Consider the following 18,367-nt stretch of genomic DNA (forward strand, 5'->3'; position numbering starts at 1 on the left):
TCCCATTTTGTATGTGTGCAACTAGTTGTTCCTTCCTAAGTGGAGCACTTTGCAGTTGCCCTTATAGAATTTCATCCTATTTACTTCAGACCATTTCTCCAGTTTGTCCAGATCATTTAAAATGTTAATCCTATCCTCCAATGCACTTCCAGCCTCTCCCAGCTTGATATCGTCCACAAACTTTATAAGTGTACTCTCTACGTCATTATCTAAATCATTGATGAAAATATTGAACAGAACTGGACCCTGAACTAATCCCTGCAGGACCCCACTTGGTGGCGTCCTTCCAACTTGACTGTGAACCACTGATAACTGGTCTCTGGGAACAGTTTTCCAACCAGTTATGCACTCACCTATAGTAGCTCCATCTAGGTTGTATTTCTCTAGTTTATGAGAAGGTCATATGAGACAGTATCAAAAGACTTATTAAAGTCAAGATATCTACCTCTTCAGGTTGTCTCCAGCCTCACGAAGACATTACTGCATTTGTTTACACTGGGTTTGCATCTGTTCGCAACCACCAAGGACCATTTTAAAAAAAAATATGCCATGTAGGTCACATGAACACATCATCTGGGTCCAGCACACAGGTCGTGTATTTGACACTTCTGCTCCAGAGCCTTAAAATTCTGTTTTATGATCCCAGAATTGACTAAGTGATTAATTTGAAGATTATTTCCTTTCTTCATAACGGTCCTCTTCTGGCTCCTTGGGAATTTGATCCAGCTACAACTGCAATCCTTTTACTGAAATCACATGATGAGGTCTGATTTTCATAAAATGAAACACTGAAAGAACTCTTTTGTTTGGCTTTTAATAAAAAGTATCACACTGTTTGCTTCTGAAATCAATTATGCAAATGCTTCTGAGCTCACCAAATTCATTTTAAGTTGCACTCTTTCTTCTCAATACATTATTGCACATATTTTCAGTAGCAGTAAATGGAATACACTTGGCTACTGCAAATTAAGTCTAATGAGAGGCCCAAAATAAGCCTTCAGTCATTTGAGAGACATGTGACCAAAAAGGCAGGGGGCCTATGAAAGAGGTTACTTACCTTTGAGAAGAATGTAACTAGTGTCATTTGTGTGAAACCACAAAGATTTATTTTTAATGAAAAAAATACTGAAAGTGTGCCACAGTGTCCATATATTCATTTGAATAGTACAAAGATATGTATATCTGAGAAAAAGTCTTAACACTGTAGAAAATAAATGTGGTTCTTAAATTAAGCCAAAAGAAACCAGTAAAAAAGTAATGTTTTGTACACTGGAATAAATGAAGCAATTAGTCAGAGGTAATAATAAATTATAATTACAGTATTTCAAATATTTGTTTCATGCTTTTTCAGCAGTTTCTAAACAAGTTATGTGTAATACACCCTTGAAGTCAGCAGTAAGAATGGTCTTTCAATGGAACTGTGGGTAATATCCTGTAGATTTCAATGAAGTCTTAGAAAAATGACACCAATGTTTATTATTTACTGGTACATAAAACATAGGAACATGGCAGTTTTAGGTTTGCATCTAACATATGTTTTGTTAATGAAAGTTAATTTAGTTTCAGTTGACTAATCTTTATATTTTAATGAACTAAACAGCAATTACGGTCATTAGCACATATGTCACCCAAACATATTGCACCAACAATGCTTATGTGATGCTACATGTTCTGGCTTGTTTATACAATCAAAATCATGAGAATTTGGAATAATTTTAGGTCTGCAAATGTGTAAAACGAAATGTTTTTAAATACAAATCATTTTTACTCTTTAAAAATGGGAAAAAATCCAAACATGCACTTAAACCTGAAACTTCCATGCCTTTGACACTACGTTTTAACAGTAAAATATCAGTTTTGTGCCATTTGTTGTAAAATTCCCACCCTCCTCAAAATAAAAAATAAAAAAAACCCCAAAAATTCAAACAGGGTCTAAATTTGATTTGTCAGCATCTTCTTGGTCCTGTTTATACATGAAGGTAAGAAGAAAGAGAGCAATATCCATAGATGACCAATATGCAGTGTGCGATGTTACTGCAGACCAGTATCTGCTCTCCACAAGACCTTCCCTGAGCTCAAAATCAATCCTGTGCTCCAGTTCCACTAGAAATGAAACAAAACAAAAACAGGAAGAGTTACTAGATCCATACTTTGACAAAAGGAAAACCACATGCTAATTCTTCTATCATTTGGTTTTGTTTCTACTTGCCTGTATATAAAAAGTACCCAATATTATTCCTGTGCTGAGGGTTTAGAGTGTTCTCTTGTTTTGTAATTTATATATATAAAATAACATTTATAATGTATGAAATTTCATCTATATATGCAATTACTACAAATAACACAATACTAATGGATAGACCACACAGAAAACACTGAAGATGTTGGAAAGAACAGTTTAACAACCTTATTCTTCATGTAACTAGCGGGAATTACTTGGCAAGTATCCTGATCTTTTCTTCTAAAAACAGGCTTAGGCCTAGATTTTCAACAGAGACTAGAGAGATACCGATAACTTAATTTTTAGGGGCCCAACTTAAGACACCTGGAAGGTTCTCAGATTTTCAGAAAGTATGGTGCATCCGCCCTTTGAAAATAAGGCTCCTTTAGGATGTCTCAAGTTAGGCACTGAAACAAATAAAGGAATCTGACAATTGCTGATGTCTGAAAATGTTCGCTTTAGTCCTAGTTTCTACACAGAAAGTCAGTCCTTTTAAGTTTCCAGATTTTTCCAAAATGTTTCAGCAGCTGCCCTTTTATTTCAACAACTGCTACTGTAATACCACATACATCAAAGCAGCCTTTACTGCACATTTAACTGGCTTAGTTGCTACTACAATTAACACAACTCATTTGTAGAGATTTTCTTAGCTCTAAAAGAGCAACCGCATGAAATGGATAAACTAAAATCCTAGTTAGCCACAAATGCCAAAAAACATACTGGGAAAAAATAGAATTGCTTGTCAAAGTCATTGGCTCAATGTTAAAAACTATATCACTCAAAATCTCCACAATCATGATGATGACGACAACGTTCAGGTAGGTATAGGGCAGTGGCTCAAACTTTTTTCTTTTACTGATGACCCCTTTCACATAGCAAGCCTCTGAGTGCGACCCCCCCCTTATAAATTAAAACCTTTTTTATATATTGAACACCATTATAAATGCTGGAGGCAAAGTGGGATTTGGGGTGGAGGTTGACAGATTGCAACCCCCCATGTAATAACCTCCCGACCCCCAGTTTGAGAGCCCCTGGTATAGGGCTTAATATTTTCAAACCAACATCTAACTGGTTTCCAAATACAGTAAAATCAGACGACTCTGGTTTCTCTGCAAGCAAACTGCTAAAACACTTCTATCTCTCGGTGATCCCACTATAGAACCTTGGGATACAAGCAAGATTCACACATATCCATGTAGCAGGCCTTTCAGAAGTTAACACTTCAGCCATGGATTGAGTCAGCCTGGCTGGGCTAAGGTGTGGGATCTCCATCTATGGAACACAACAGAGAGATACTGGGATTGGGTGGCAAGGCTGGAGTTGCTGAGTTTCCTGAAAAGAACCCCCCACTAGGATTTAACCACAATTACTGTTACTCCTCCATATTTTCCCTACGTTTAAAATTAAACCTCTGCCCTATATGATGAATGAGTCACTCAGATTATCTGTTGAAGCTAGCTCTTATCTAGAGCTAGAACTGTGATGTATCATGTGGATGCTACCATAAGATGCAGCACTGCTTATATTCTTGACTCAACTGTTACTACAGAGATAATTTAAGTTGCACCAGCCCAATTCAAAGACCATGTTGACCACAACACTTACATTTTTCAGAACAGGAAAAACAAAACTTCAGCTTTATCTTAATTCCAACATTAAAATTGTCAGAGTGAAACAACTGACTGCACATACAGAACTTGGACTTCCTATGATTACTTAAAGTCATCTCTTTGAACTTGACTGATTGGGCAGTACTGGGTATATGCATCTAGGGAAAACACCTTTGAGAAAGTGTGAAGTCAAAAAAGATGAAATAAGGAGTCACTGAAATTGTTGATTTCAGATTAGATTAAATCAGATTTTTTGACAGTAAATGCCTTGACAATAGAGTGATTGAAAAGTTTTGAAATTAATTTTATCAACATTTTGAATTTTGGCATAGGAAGTGCTGTCATTTTCATTAAAATGTTTGCTACATTTTTGTCCTGTATTTGGACCAGTTCTGCTAGGGACAAGGACTGTTTCTTTCTCTGTACTTTGTACATCACCAAACAGTATGTCTTAGTGCCAGACATATACTGGAGAATTTAAGAAAAAAATGCATTCTATTATAAATGAAACTAGATTTCTGAGGCAATTATGTTGATTTTTTCCAATGATATTTTAGAGAACATTGTAGCAGAGGATGGACAGTAGAACCTCAGCATTATGAACACCAGAGTTACGGACTGACCAGTCAACCACACACTCATTTGGAACCAGAAGTATGCAATCAGGCAGCAGCAGAGAAAAAATAAAAAGCAAGAAAACAAATACAGTACAGTACCGTGCTAAATGTAAACTACTAAAAAGATAAAGGGAAAGCAGCATTTTTCTCCTGCATAGTAAAGTTTCAAAGCTGTATTAAGTCAATGTTCAGTTGAAGTTTTGAAAGAACAACCATAAATGTTTTGTTCAGAGTTACGAACATTTCACAGTTACAATCTCCATTCCCAACGTGTTCGTAACTCTGAGGTTCTACTATACTAGCTAAAGTTCTGTGAAATATATGTACCATTTAAAGAGCAAATAAAAAAAAACAGATCAAAGAAATGTAAGTCTCTGGAAATAATTGAAAAATATTTAATGAATGGGAATGAACCCAGTTTTTATCATTATAATGCTACCCAGGAAACAATTTAAACAGGAGCATATGTGTTTTGTTATAACACACACATTTCCATGTCCCCCGCCCCCACAAGAAATGCATCGAAAGTCAACTTAAAAAATAGTCTCCATTTCCAAAAGAGAAGCCAGAAGATACAGCGAGCTGCTGTATGTAAAGGTACACTAACATGTGGGGTCAAGGAAGCCGGAGCTGCTGTGTGGGAAGGTCGGCGTTCCAACAGTAGAATGAATGGCAGCTGGCTTCTTGTCTTCGCCTTCTGTTCCCTCTTTTCCAGTCTCAGATGTTTGTGAAGTGGGTGCACTAGATCGGCCAAATCTTGAGAACAACATCCCTCCAAGGCCTTTCCCAATGCTAGCAGCTCCTGCATTCAGCACAAAACAGGACAGGCACCATGACTGTTAAATCATACCACAAATTAAAGTGGCTGTAACACCCATCAATTACAGCCGAATGACAGAGAAAGAAAAACACTACTCATGTTTTTCCAGGGTGGGAAAAACAGCTTATTTAAATTAACTCTACATTTTTTATCATATGACTCAAGTCTAGTGTACAATCAAGGCTATAATTCAGAAACTGTAGTCAGGGAAACAAAAATATGCAAGAACAGTTTTGGACCAATAAAATAAAATAAAATCCAATACTGAAAAGGTCTATTTTAATTCCTGTTTTACAGACAAATTCTTTTAAGATCTCATTCATTTTGCTACACAGTAGGTTTGGGTACTTCACAATAATTACAATCTAGTGAAAGAAGAATCACATTAGCATCTTTAATGAGAGGACACTCCTTTCATCAACTTCTAAGTCTCTCTAGAAATGGTGCAAGCATAAGAAGTGCTATATTATCATTGAAAGGGGATGATTATTGTTTGAGAATCACTGCATGAAAGTTTAAGATAATTTACAGATTCATAACCTTAAGAGTGAGAACATTTTCTCCTGACTTTGCTGCCATCCTGTGGCTATGTTAAAAAGCTACTTTCACAGTAAAATGAAGTTAAATACAAAGATCTTACATGGGAGGAAAACAAAAGCTGTGTAGTGAGATCTGTAAGATCTTGCTTAGAAGTATTATATAAATCAGACTAACTCCTTAAGAAGATAGGAAATAAAGATTTACTTGCTCACTAGGGAAGAAACTTAACAGCAGGTTACCTTGTTTAAACTTTGTTCAAGTTTTTTAGTATAAAACCCAAACAGCGTAGGCCCACACTGAGCAACGCTCTTAGGCACATACTTAACTTTAAGCACAAGAGTAACCGCATCAAAAGCAAAGAGACTGCTCATATGTTTAAAGTTAAGCTAGTGCTTAAGCTGGGTCAGGATGCTAAAGGACAATGAAGGGGACAGAAAAAAATTTCAGGTTAGAATTTTGCATCTGGAAATTCATGTTATATTAAGTTAAATGGAATCCGAACAGTTCTCATTACTAACCAAGGACCTTGCTGCCACTCACCAATACTGTGAAATGTGATTTTAATGCAAACATTTTAATTCTTCATGCTTCAAACTGACATTTGATTATTGGATACTGACTGACCCATCAGGATGTTAAATTAAACACGCAACAAATAAGATAGCAGTAGCAAAAAAATAACATTGGCTGAAGTATATATAAACATCCCATTCCCTTAAGTAAAAGTTTATTTGGATTTAAATTAGCACTGCACTTATGTTGTGGAAGTACAGGAAAGATACCATTACAGCACATTTATTGTTATGCCTTCAATATCACAAAGGAAAAAAATGAAGCTTTGTATGAAAATAGGGCTCTATTAACAATCAAAATGTTATTGCATGAAACCTAATTGCAAAATGTTATGTACATATGAAAAGACTTAATTAGCAGTTACCTAAAATACTTGCTTTGCCTATATTTGTTATTGACTCCCCATAATGGCGTCGAACCATGACTGGTGAAGTAGCTGGGCTTGGTATGGTTGGTATACTTTCACTCTCGGTGACTGAGGTAGGTTCTTTTGTTGGGTTGAGAAAGCTTGGCTTCATGTGCTCATAAGGTAGAGGGTTTGCAGTGTTGTACCAGTGGATCTGGACAGGTGAAATGTTGCTGTAGTGTTTCAAAATTAAAGGTTCTAGTCTATAGGCCTGCAAGAGAAATTCAAGAGAAGAAAATTCTGAGCAGTGAGACACTGAAAATTAAAATTTACTTACCAATATATAGCGCTCTTCATCCTCAAATTACTGAACAAACACTGATGATTCAGCCTCACAGTCCCCTGGGGATGAATGGATAAACGGCAGCAACCCCATTTTACAGGATAGATGCATACAAAAATTAAAATAACTTGCCCAAGACAATAGAGTGAGTCAGTGGGATAGTCAGAATTAGAACTCAGGAGTTCCTTGCTCCCAATCCCTGTCACTCTGTTAAGAACAGAAATCTTGCTACTTTGAAATAGTTGCAGCAAATTAATAGCCAGAAATTGACTAATGTTGAAAATACACTATGGTCATGTTTATTTTCATTTTCCTGGAAAACTGACTAGTTTCTTCACTGCTTATGCACATATCCTTGTATATTCCTCTGCAACACTGCTACTGCTATAGTCTTTCATCAGAAGTGAAAAGTACTGTTAATAGTAGGCTATTACAGTACAGCAAAAGACTTATCCTTTCTATATGGATAAACTGATTCTGCATTTCACAGCAAATCGTTAAAACTGGCTATTTAATTTTGCTCGCACAATCTGAACAAACCTGTTTATTATGCAAATGTGGAAACTGTAGATACAATTTAGGTAGTGAGCTTTGAAAGTCTGATGAGTAAGATAGAAGTTTTATTATACTTATTTTCAACAGAAGCCATTACTGGACAGTATAGGTGACAGCAAGTTTTACCACTTTTCTGGCATCTCCTTGTCACTCACCACTGAGACCTGGACTACACTGGGGAGAGGAAAGAGGGGCGACCTAAGTCGGTCTAAGTTACGCAACTTCAGCTATGAAAATAGCGTAGCTGAAGTCGACGTACTTAGAGCTACTTACTGTGGTGTCTTCACCGCAGTAGGTCGACTGTTGACCCTCCCCCTTCGACTCTGCCTACGTGTCTTGCTCCGGCGGAGTACCGGAGTCGACAGGAGAGCGCTTGGTGGTTGATTTATCAAGTCTACAGTAGATGTGATAAATTGACCCCTGCTGGATCAATCGCTCCAGAGGTAAGTGTAGACACGCCCTGAACAAAATCTAGGTAATTTTTAGGATAAAGAACAAATGATTGTAGGCTGGATCAAATGTGTGGGGAGTGGCCACACTAGCCTTTGAATTGGCACTCAATTAACTCAAGGTAAAAAAAAGTGTATTGTAGACATACTCAATGAGCAGCTTTTCTGTAGATGGGCTGAGGTGGGGAGAGAGAAATAAAAACTATGGCCCTAATTCAGCAAACCATTGAAATGTGTGATTAGTTCAACTGAACTTGAATTAGACCATTCCTGAGCTTACATGCTTTACTGAATTGGGGCCTATAGTGAGATAAAAGTAGTAGACTGGCATGGAGGGGTAAGTCGCAGTCCCATGACATTTTTTATAGTCAGACAATTCCAATATTCTTAACTCTTTCAGGGAGCAGAGATCTTGTCCTCCCTTTTGGGATATGTATTTGGCTAGGGCCAGATGACAGGATGGCATGTCCGTTCTCTAGGGCCCCTGTCACCAGGAGTTAAACAGCAGCTTTCTTTAAAATAAATCCTTCTTATATGGGTCACTCTGCAGCAGCAGTCAAATAAGCTAACAGAATGTTAGGAATGGCTAGCAAAGGGATAGTAAGACAGTAAATATAACGCCCCTATATAAATCCATGGTATGCCCACACCTTGAATACTGTGTGCAGTTCCTGTCTCCCCATCTCAAAAAATATACATTAAAATTGGAAAAGATACACAGAAGGGTAACAAAAATGATGAAGGGTAGAGAACGGCTTCCATATGAGGAGAGATTAAAAAGACTGGGACTGTTCAGCTTGGAAAAAAGACGACTAAGGGAGGATATGATAGATGTCTATAAAATCATGCATGGCATGGAGACAGTGAAAAGGGAAGTGTTGTTTAATCCCTCACATAACACAAGAACTAGGGGTCACCCAATGAATTTAATAGGCAGCAAGTTTAAAACAAACAAAAGGAAGTATTTCTTCACATGACACACTTGTTCCCAGGGAATGCTGCAAAGGCCAAAACTATAACTGTGATTAAAAAAGAATTTGGTAAGTTCATGGAGGATAGGTCCATCAATGGCTATAACCCAAGATAATTGGGGATGCAACCCCATGCTCTGGGTGTCCCTCAGCCTTTGACTGCCAGATCCTGGGACTAGATGACAGAGGATGGATCACTTGATAATTGCCCTGTTCTGTTCCGTTCATTCCCTTTGAAGCCTCTGGCATTGGCCACTGTCAGAAGACAGGATACTGGGCTAGATGGACCACTGGTCTGACCCAGCGTGGCCGTTCTTATGTTCTTACATAAAAAGATATTAGCTCATTAAAGCCTGTAACATACATGCGGCTAATGGAAAATTTCCAACTGAAATGATATGCAGTGTTATTGTAACCATTCTGCTGGAGGAGAAACAAGCTTTCAAGTCACATCGAGCCTTGATGTGCACTACATATTTACTTTGGTAGAACTACGTTGTCGCTCAGGGGTGTGGAAAAATCCACACCCCTAAGCAACATAGTTATACTCACCATAACCCCTCCTGGAGAGGTGGAGTTATTAAGCCGATGGCAGAGCTTTCTGCATCGGTGCAGCTGCACTGATGTAAATTTGTAGTGCAAACCTGTCCTCAGAGTATCCCAGCAATGAGGCAGTGAGTGGGAAGACTGCCTAGGATTGCTGAAGGAAGCACAACACCTGGAAGGAGCTAATCCCCAGGGCAGCCAGGAGAAGTGGACCTTGTGAGTGGACCCGTGACAATGAGGTACGTTACATGTTGTAGGACTTCCGGATCTTGAAAGGTGCGTTGTGGGGGATATTGATCATTGTAGCAGTGGAGCTATGTCTGCAAGTTTTGCATCTGTTCTGGCAGGGTCTGGTGCCGCTTTGAGTTGGCATGTCTTGGTCTGTGAGGAGCTTGTTTCTGATGATGAGCTTCGAGAGATTGGAGGGGAGGGGGTTGTTTGAAGAAAAATGGGTTCGGGAAAGATTTCATTCAAGATGGGGTCCCCATTGAGTCTGGATTGTAGTTTGAGGATACCCCCATATGGATTCCAGGATGGGGTGGTAGGTGACAACCAAGGGTGTGCAGTAGGAGGGGGTTTTATTTCTGTATTGAAACAGGTTCTCTTGGGTATTTGGGTGGCTCATTACCATGATGTGATCTACTTCTCTACAAGGACACTCCACCCTTTTTGTCCTATGACTACAGGGGCATTAACGGGCCATTTCACCTTGAATGGTCCCTTAGAATATGGGTTAACCACTTATGCTAAACAATCTGTTTAATCTTGTATTTAGCTGTGACACTGAGTACGTTTCCCAGCCCTGAAGAAGAACTCTATGTAGCTCGAAAGCTGGTCTCTCTCTCTCTCAACAGAAGTTAGTCCAATAAAAGATTACTTCACCCACCTTCTCTCTCCCCAACTGAAATTGTACTTTTGCATGCTAGTGGAAATATACTTTTGTATGCTGGTAGAATTCTCAGACTGTCTTAATAAATAACTCAGTTATTGTACATGGATAAAAGACTAGTTTTCAAAAAAGTCATTACCTATTGATCTGTGGGCATATCGATTTTTATTAAGGAGTTATATTCAGTATGACCCTTTCAGTTTTCTGTGCTTTCATAAAGTAGGAAAGTATTTTGCACCTTCTGAGTCCATGTAAAGAACGTTTCAATTTGTGAGAGGGTCAGAGTCAATTACAAATCTGATTGACCTCTTTTGAAAATAAAATGCCTAACGGAATTTGTACTGTCTGGCAAGTTAGAGATGTTGGACAGATTCTTAGAGGATGTAAATCAGCAACGCTCCATTGCAGTCAGATAATATTTGGCGCCAGGCTAAGTTAAAAAACGGCTAGCAACACTTCAATGATGTGGAAATAGAAGTTTTATCACAGAAGTCTTGAAGCTTTTAACTGGAAAGCGCAGCTTCTTTGTGAATGCAACATTGTATCATTAGTAGGCTTGGCAGTATTCAATTTTTTTCTACTTCTGACAATTAATATTTATTTTTTATTTTTAAGATGTTTTCTATTTTTAACCATTTTTATTTTTACAGTTGCTAGAAATGAAAGGGGGAAGGGATGGAGTTAGGGTAGCATTGATAGCAGGGCTACAGTGGGTTCCTAGTATTGACAGCTGGGCTGCAGAGGACTCCCTACATAGCTAAGGGGCCCCAGACACCCTGGCACAAGATGCAGGGGAGGATGCAAGGCCAGTGACACCCGATCCTTGCAGATATGCTGTTACTGACATTTTTTTCATCAATTTCATTTTCAGCTGAAATGAACATTTACCTAACCTTTACCAATTGAAATTGAATCCTACCAAGATTAATCATTAGTGATTAGTAGTGTTCAATTATGCATAAAAAAATCACTCTGTTACTGAGTAAACTATTTCCAAAGGAAGGATAAGAACTGCATAGGACATTATTGCATTTTCTAGTGATCATTTATTTTGCAATTACAAAACCTAAGACACTGGAAGATGACTGGCAGAAAGCTGTTCTGCAAAACCATGTTGCATGCAGAAACATACCTATGTTGATGCAAGTACTTTGAAGATCACTTCTTACATATTGTCTTTTATTGTCCTTCAGCACACTTTATTTAAAAATACTCTTGAGGTAAAAGCTTGTAACTGCAATAAAAACTCACCACTGGATCTGTTGGATGAAAAATGTTTAGCAACCGGTTACAAATAGTTCTGGGCAGAATGTGATCTTGACTTCCACTGTTTCCTGGACGGATGCCACGCAATGCCAAGAACACTGCTAATGGAGATCCCATACAGAAGAAATTCTCAACCTAAGGAGACATTTCATTTTATATTAATAGCTGGAGGAAATGTAGCTTTCTAACACACAGTGGGGTTTGGTTTAAATCTCAATGTCTCAACAGAGGGACTTCAGAAACATGTTATGAAGAACTAGTAGTAAGAGTGAAGAAGTCCACAATACATTACAGGTAAACTTTCCATCTCCCTTAAAGGTGATAAGAAATTTACATGTTATTGCACAATGTAAGACAAATTTTGGAAATCTGCAAACACTGTCTCAGTTCGATACTTCAACTGAAGGAGGCATATAAGTGTTACAGGGAGTGGGGTGAGGGAGCTGATTTTGAAGGATATTAAAGAAAAAATTATGAAGTTCATAATGCTGAAGTCTGATTTCTCATGAAATTGCAGGAAGCTTACCACAACTACTAAACTTCACTTTAAAGAAGTGCTCTGTGGCTGTTTCTGATACATAGACCATCAAGGAAGCAGAAAAGCAAGTTATATTGAAAATCAAGAACTACCTACATTACATTTGTAGTACTCACACACGCACACACACCAGTGTTATGCACAACCTCTTAAAAACATCTTAGGTTGAGTGAATGGTTTGGTACTTGTGAAAAGGTGCCAGTATCACACAGACTGGGAACTGTTACACACAGAATAGGTACAGTACAGTGGTAGTTTTGCAAGCTCCCCTCATATGGACCCAATCTACTGCAATCTTGTTCTGGAGGGACTGCCTCTGACATTGAGAGGGTAGTTCAGTCTCCACTGGCGATTTAAACTTGCAAACCTGTCCCCTGAGAACTGGGCTGAGACCACTAACTTGTCTGACATAAGGTCACTGAACATGCATCAGTGGTAACGACTTTTGGTCACTACCAACCTGGGCCGGGATTCAACATTGACCTAGAGGTGAATGGCTTCGTATCCCATTACCAATCCTCAGACTTCCAGTCCCCTAGAAACATCAAATGTAAAACTCTGTAGTCAAATATATTTTCACAAGTCAAAATTACTTTTCAACCTTTAGTATATTTTCTAATAAGAAAAATTCATTCTATCATTATCAGAACTTCATTGTAACTTTCCCGATAAGCTGGCAGTGCATTACAACAGAATCATTACTAGGGCAATACCATTTTGCGGACAAAAGAAATGGCTGCATTTTTATTAATCAAATATGCTGAATGCTTGGATTCTTGAAGCAACTGTTATATATCAGGCAGCATATGGAGCAAGACAGGGGAAATAATGGTCCATTTCATTCACCAGACTCCAGTGCTGCTTAAGAAATTCTTCCTCCTCTAAATTGGCCTTGGTAACACACTTCTGAGCAAGATTCTTTCTTCAACAGGAATGTTCTTTTCAAACTCCATTTTAATACAAGGACTTTATTTCTACAGCAACGCCAGCCATCTTGCAAGCCACAAAACATTATCTATATTACTGCTCCAGTCAATTACAGAGCAGATCTTCTCTTTTATAACCGAGCTTTGCATAGAATCCTGTATTTTCCTAATTGGATGAAAGCTTCATTTTATCTTCAATAGCAACAATAAAAATGCGGTGACCATTAAATACAGGAAGATTATCATTGCATAATCCTTTAAATCATACAAGTAGCTTCAACCCTGCCAATCTGACACACCTGCATTCAGGGTCTGTGCAATTCCTGTTTCAGAAAGGGGTATCATGAAAGCTACTGTGGCTGCCATGTGATACTTGATAGCTGATACTTAAAAAGGAGATTTCTCAGCTTAGGTGAAATGCAGACTAGACAAGTATTTGAAAAGGTAAATGGATCCAGTGATTACAAGACAGGAGGGTTTTTCCTGCTCCTTCAGGCCCATTGATAATGCATCACTGACAATGTCCAGGTGGACAAGGGCTTCCTTCTTGGGTCAGTGTTCTTTACTATATATTCTCCTATAGGAAGAAGTCTTTTGATGTGGTGTTCCGGCTAGGTAGATTGAAGACTTAATCAATTGTAGAGTGTATCCCATCTAATGGTTCTGATTAATACCAAAAAGTGAATCTCCACAGAATCAAGAGAGCCTTTCAGAAATGAAGTCCTTCAAACTGAGGAACTGCAGCCATTAGACTCTCGGCATTATCAAGCAGGTAGTTTATTTGGAAAGTTGCCATAAGATGATCTATTGAGGTCAGGAGGCCACAGTCTTTAAAAACTAGGTAACATTCATTTGGATAGGTCAGATATTGAAGCAGCGGTGGGGAATATTACCTATTTGTGTGAAACACAGCAGCAAGTTGTCAATGGCACAGTTTAATAACAGAAGCAACATTTATTTTTAATGTTGTGCTCCAAAGATAGATTATGATGACAGCTATGATTCAGAAGACAAACTGAATTACTGGGGAGGAATGATGCACAGGAAGCAGAGCTAAGCTACTTTAGCAACAAAACCCAAATCACCAACAATACCATTCAAGACTTTCTGTAATTCTTCCAGACTAGAAGAGCAGCTGAATGAGAGAATGAATGTGTGACAATGCACCTTTCAATGAGACAATGTCTGCAAGTGAAGGGGACACATGGGCATATTTACAGGTGAAATTCAAATGGGAGGGCAATGAAGATAACTGCAGCATATGTTTATATATTGCCTTTCATCCAGAAGGATTGCAAAGAACTTTACTGACTGAGGAAATACTCCAGTTGAGCACAAAACTGCAGCCACCTCTAGACTGTAGCTCATAGCCCTTTAACTGCATCAGAAACACCATGCAACTTTTGAGGACAAGAAATGAAGGGACAAAGCTAGCAGATTAGCATTACATGGGGAATTTAACTAGGCAGTTCTTGTAGCAACACTCTGCAGCAATTCAGAACAGAAGTCTGAAGACCTCCTTTTCTCTCAGATATGGCTGCATTTCAGTTGTACTCCTGGTAATTCATCAGTGTCTTTTCAACACCATTAACAGCTTTGGATAGATAGAGGATGCTGCTATACAAAAGTAGGAGTTCTAATATGTTGTAATTTGCCCAGGAAACCAGGGTTAACTGACCTTAAGAATCTTTGTGAAAAAAGTGTCACAGAATCCTGAAATAGCTTGGGTGATTGTGTTGACAAATACAGAGTTAAATAAACTAATCACTAGCTTTAGTATCAGGAAGTAATTGTGGTATGCCCCTCCTCTCTTCCACTTCTTAAAGGAAAATCCGTCTATCATGCTGTTATCTTTGACCACTGAAGCAAAAATGACAACTGACATGCCCCAATGCCATAGAGCGTCTAGCTTTCCCAGCATTTTTACATTCTTCAGATAAGAAACAGAATTCTTCCTTAGCCTCTTCTTCCTTTTCCACAGCTGTTGTCCCACAGAAAAGGCCAAAACGAGACTGCATCCCTAAACTTTACATGTCTGGTGAGATACTAGTAGAGTTCTGGCATTCAACTCCTGGTCCCCTCAGTGAGACCTACCATTCCTAGCCCTGAGAGTTTTAGCGAATCCTTCATTAGGGCTATCAGTGAGGAGGAAGTCTAAAGTCCTTAACTCCAAAGATCCTATTTTGGTGGCCATAATCTTGGCCGGGATGATGAGTTAGGAGCACTGACCAAAGACCCTCCAAATCTTCAGATTCTCGCCCCGCCCCCAAGAAGGAGCAGTTATATGCACCGCTTCCTTTCACATTAAATCACCAGGCAATGTAGTTTCTGGATTTCTTCCTGAACTTATCTTGACAGAGAAATGTGTCTATTTGCTCAAGGTCAAGCAACCATTTAAGTCTCACTTAAATAGGACTAGTGACTTTCCCTGATCTTAGGCACACTGGTGACCACAGTAGTGAGCACATTTTCCCATCAAAGTAGTACAGGCCCATTCAATCATATATGAAGGCCATATGTGACCACTATGACCATCTACTCTGATTGCCTGCCGGTCTTTTTTGGACAGGCCAAAGAATTTCATTCAGCAATTACTGCATCAAGCCCAATAACTCCTGGTTAAACTAGAGCATGATTAAAGGAATAGCTCTGTCTGTGTAGAAAGAGCCAAGACTTTGGTGGATGATATCTACAAAGCAGTTACTTGTCGCCACGTTAGTCACATACAACCAGCTGGACTAATATGCCGCTGTGAAGTTGTCCTTCAGTGGAAGCATCCTGTGAACTCTTCCTTTAGTAGAAGCATCTAGCTCTCATATATTTAAGGTAAGCCTCTCCTCCTCTTGAACTGCTCTCCATCAGAATGAAGGTACTCAGAAACTACAGTGACAGGCAACAATAGAAAACCCTTTGATACACTATTTAAGTCTATGGAAGATTTAGCAGGATGAGGAAGAGAGAGGATGTATGACAAGGGAAAATTACCTATGAGTAATTTGGTTTGTCATAGTTCTCTCCTCTTTCCCCACCCTACTTCCCTTGCTTTGTGCCCCTTCGTAGGGCTCTTGTTCTGAAAACATTCAGACTGAATGCAAGTGGATGAAGGACAAGTCTCAGAATTGAGGGGCGAAGGGTATCAGTCTATCTCCTGCTTCCCAACCGGTAGAGATAAAAGCATGATGTAGATTATGTTTTTTTAAAATGATAGTGAAGAGAAGAGGGTTAGGACAAACTGAATTACTAGTAAGTAATTTTTCCATTTGTCTATCATTTGATATTAACTTTAGTTACTAAGGCCCAGATTTTTAAAGCTATTTAGGCACGGCTCTGCTCAATGACGCAACGCTTCACTGAGATTTAGTCTTAAGTGTCTAAATCCCTTTAGAAAATGAGATTTAGGCTCCTAAATCTGCTACACATTGCATCGCTGAGCACAGCAATGCCTAAATACCTTTAAAAATCTGGGCCTATGAGTACAAAAGCAGTGACATCAGGAGGAAAAAATGATAATTTTAAAAACTCTGAACATTATAGGACTGTTAGCAAGTCTTGTGCAACCAACTGGAAAGCTGGGAATCACCTCTTTCCAATGGCATAAAGCTCCAGTAATTGGCTCTATTGGCTTATAAAATATCAGTCTAAACCTATCACTAAAAACTGCTTGTCCCGTGTCTCAGCAGGCCAGTGTAATCTGGGGGAAAATTCCACATTTGGAGGAAGTTCAGCCAGGTTTGAAGCTGTTCAGAGGTTTGGCATGTTAGAAGCAGTCCCAGGGCAAGATGGATTAGTGGGCAGAGTAGAGGTGAGACTGTCAAAGGTGCATGATAAATGCAAATTTACAAAATGGATTTCACCACCACATGTGGTATAAACAAAAATGTAATTAATATAATTCATATAAATAATATATAATATATATTTTAGATATAAATATATATTATAAATTTTAAATTAAAGAGCAACAATTAAATATATGAATGTATATTAATCCTTTTATATACATATGCGAATATTTTAAAAAAATCTATAAAAATTACCTCAGTACAATCAGAAAAAGAAGCTTGGGTAGAGCGTATTGAAAGCAAACTTTTATAGCAAACACAATAAATATTCATTCATTTAATAAAAATCCACTGAACATACATACCTTAAATTTTAAGGCAGGTGTTTTCGATATGGTTGATGCCTTTAATTCATGTAACCTTTCTTCTATCTCTCTCAATCTAGAAAAAAGGGGTGTCTTCATTAGGCATGGTGCATACAAAAAGCAGTTAGCCAATTTTTGAGGCTGTATGTTGTTTCTGTTCAGAGAAGGAATTGATGCAGGAGTCAGATATTTGTTTGACGCAGTCCTATTTATTTACAAAGAACATACACAAAGTTCTGTTTCCCTGAGCGCAGCAGGAATCAAGCAGCAGGAGAGTTTCTTCGCTCACAGTCCCAACCCTTTCTCAGCCAGAACTTTACCCCAAACCTCTCTCTCTCTCAGCTTTTCTCAGGGTCATGGAACACGTGCATCCCCGATTGTATCTTGGCTTCCTTCTCTATCTGCTTCTGTGGTTGTTTTGCTGCTTCTCCTCCCTCCCTGCCCCCAACTCACAGCTGCTATCAAAACGATCCCTCATTCCTGTGGTTATCAGACCCCAAGGAAACCTCTTGGACTGCATGGCCCAGCCACTGCCTGTATTTGAATGCAGTCTAGTCCATTGCTTCAGCTATCACTGGGGGCATTTAACTGTTGGCTTGTTTTGCATGAATGTAAGGTGGCTATCGTGGCCGCCAGATTTGCTCAATCCACAGCAGAACAATAGTATTACAAATTCTTTACAGAATAGAAGAAATGACTTTATTCAGTTTTCAAAATGTGTTTTATGAATCATAGAATTCAAGATCAGAAGGGACCATTATGATCATCTAGTCTGACCTCCTGCAAGATGCAGGCCACATAAGCCGATCCACCCACTCCTTAAGCAAGCGACCCCTGCCCCATGCTTCGGAGGAAGGCGAAAAACTTCCAGGGCCACTGCCAATCTACCCTGGAGGAAAATTCCTTCCCGACCCCAAATATGGCGGTCAGCTGAACCCCGAGCATGCGGGCAAGACTCTCCAGCCATACCCTCTGGAAAAAGGCTAACAATATCCTATCATTGACCCATT

The 18,367-nt window shown here is 38.8% G+C and overlaps 1 protein-coding gene across 3 annotated transcripts in view; it reads right to left on the bottom strand.

Moving 5' to 3' along the window:
* Positions 1-813: 813 nt before the first annotated feature.
* DDHD1 (DDHD domain containing 1) overlaps positions 814-18,367 on the bottom strand; it is an 88,699-nt gene continuing 71,145 nt past the window's right edge. For all 3 annotated transcript variants that reach the window (XM_045016363.1, XM_045016364.1, XM_045016365.1), the window contains 5 exons: positions 17,358-17,433; positions 11,732-11,881; positions 6,746-6,998; positions 5,056-5,250; positions 814-2,103 (listed from right to left, as the gene is read on the bottom strand). In XM_045016363.1, coding sequence (XP_044872298.1) covers positions 1,922-2,103; positions 5,056-5,250; positions 6,746-6,998; positions 11,732-11,881; positions 17,358-17,433 — 856 coding nt within the window. In that variant the 3' untranslated portion in view covers positions 814-1,921. The remainder of the gene's footprint in view (positions 2,104-5,055; positions 5,251-6,745; positions 6,999-11,731; positions 11,882-17,357; positions 17,434-18,367) is intronic.

Source organism: Mauremys mutica, chromosome 4 (assembly GCF_020497125.1).
Source record: "Mauremys mutica isolate MM-2020 ecotype Southern chromosome 4, ASM2049712v1, whole genome shotgun sequence".
Lineage (NCBI taxonomy): Eukaryota > Metazoa > Chordata > Testudines > Geoemydidae > Mauremys > Mauremys mutica.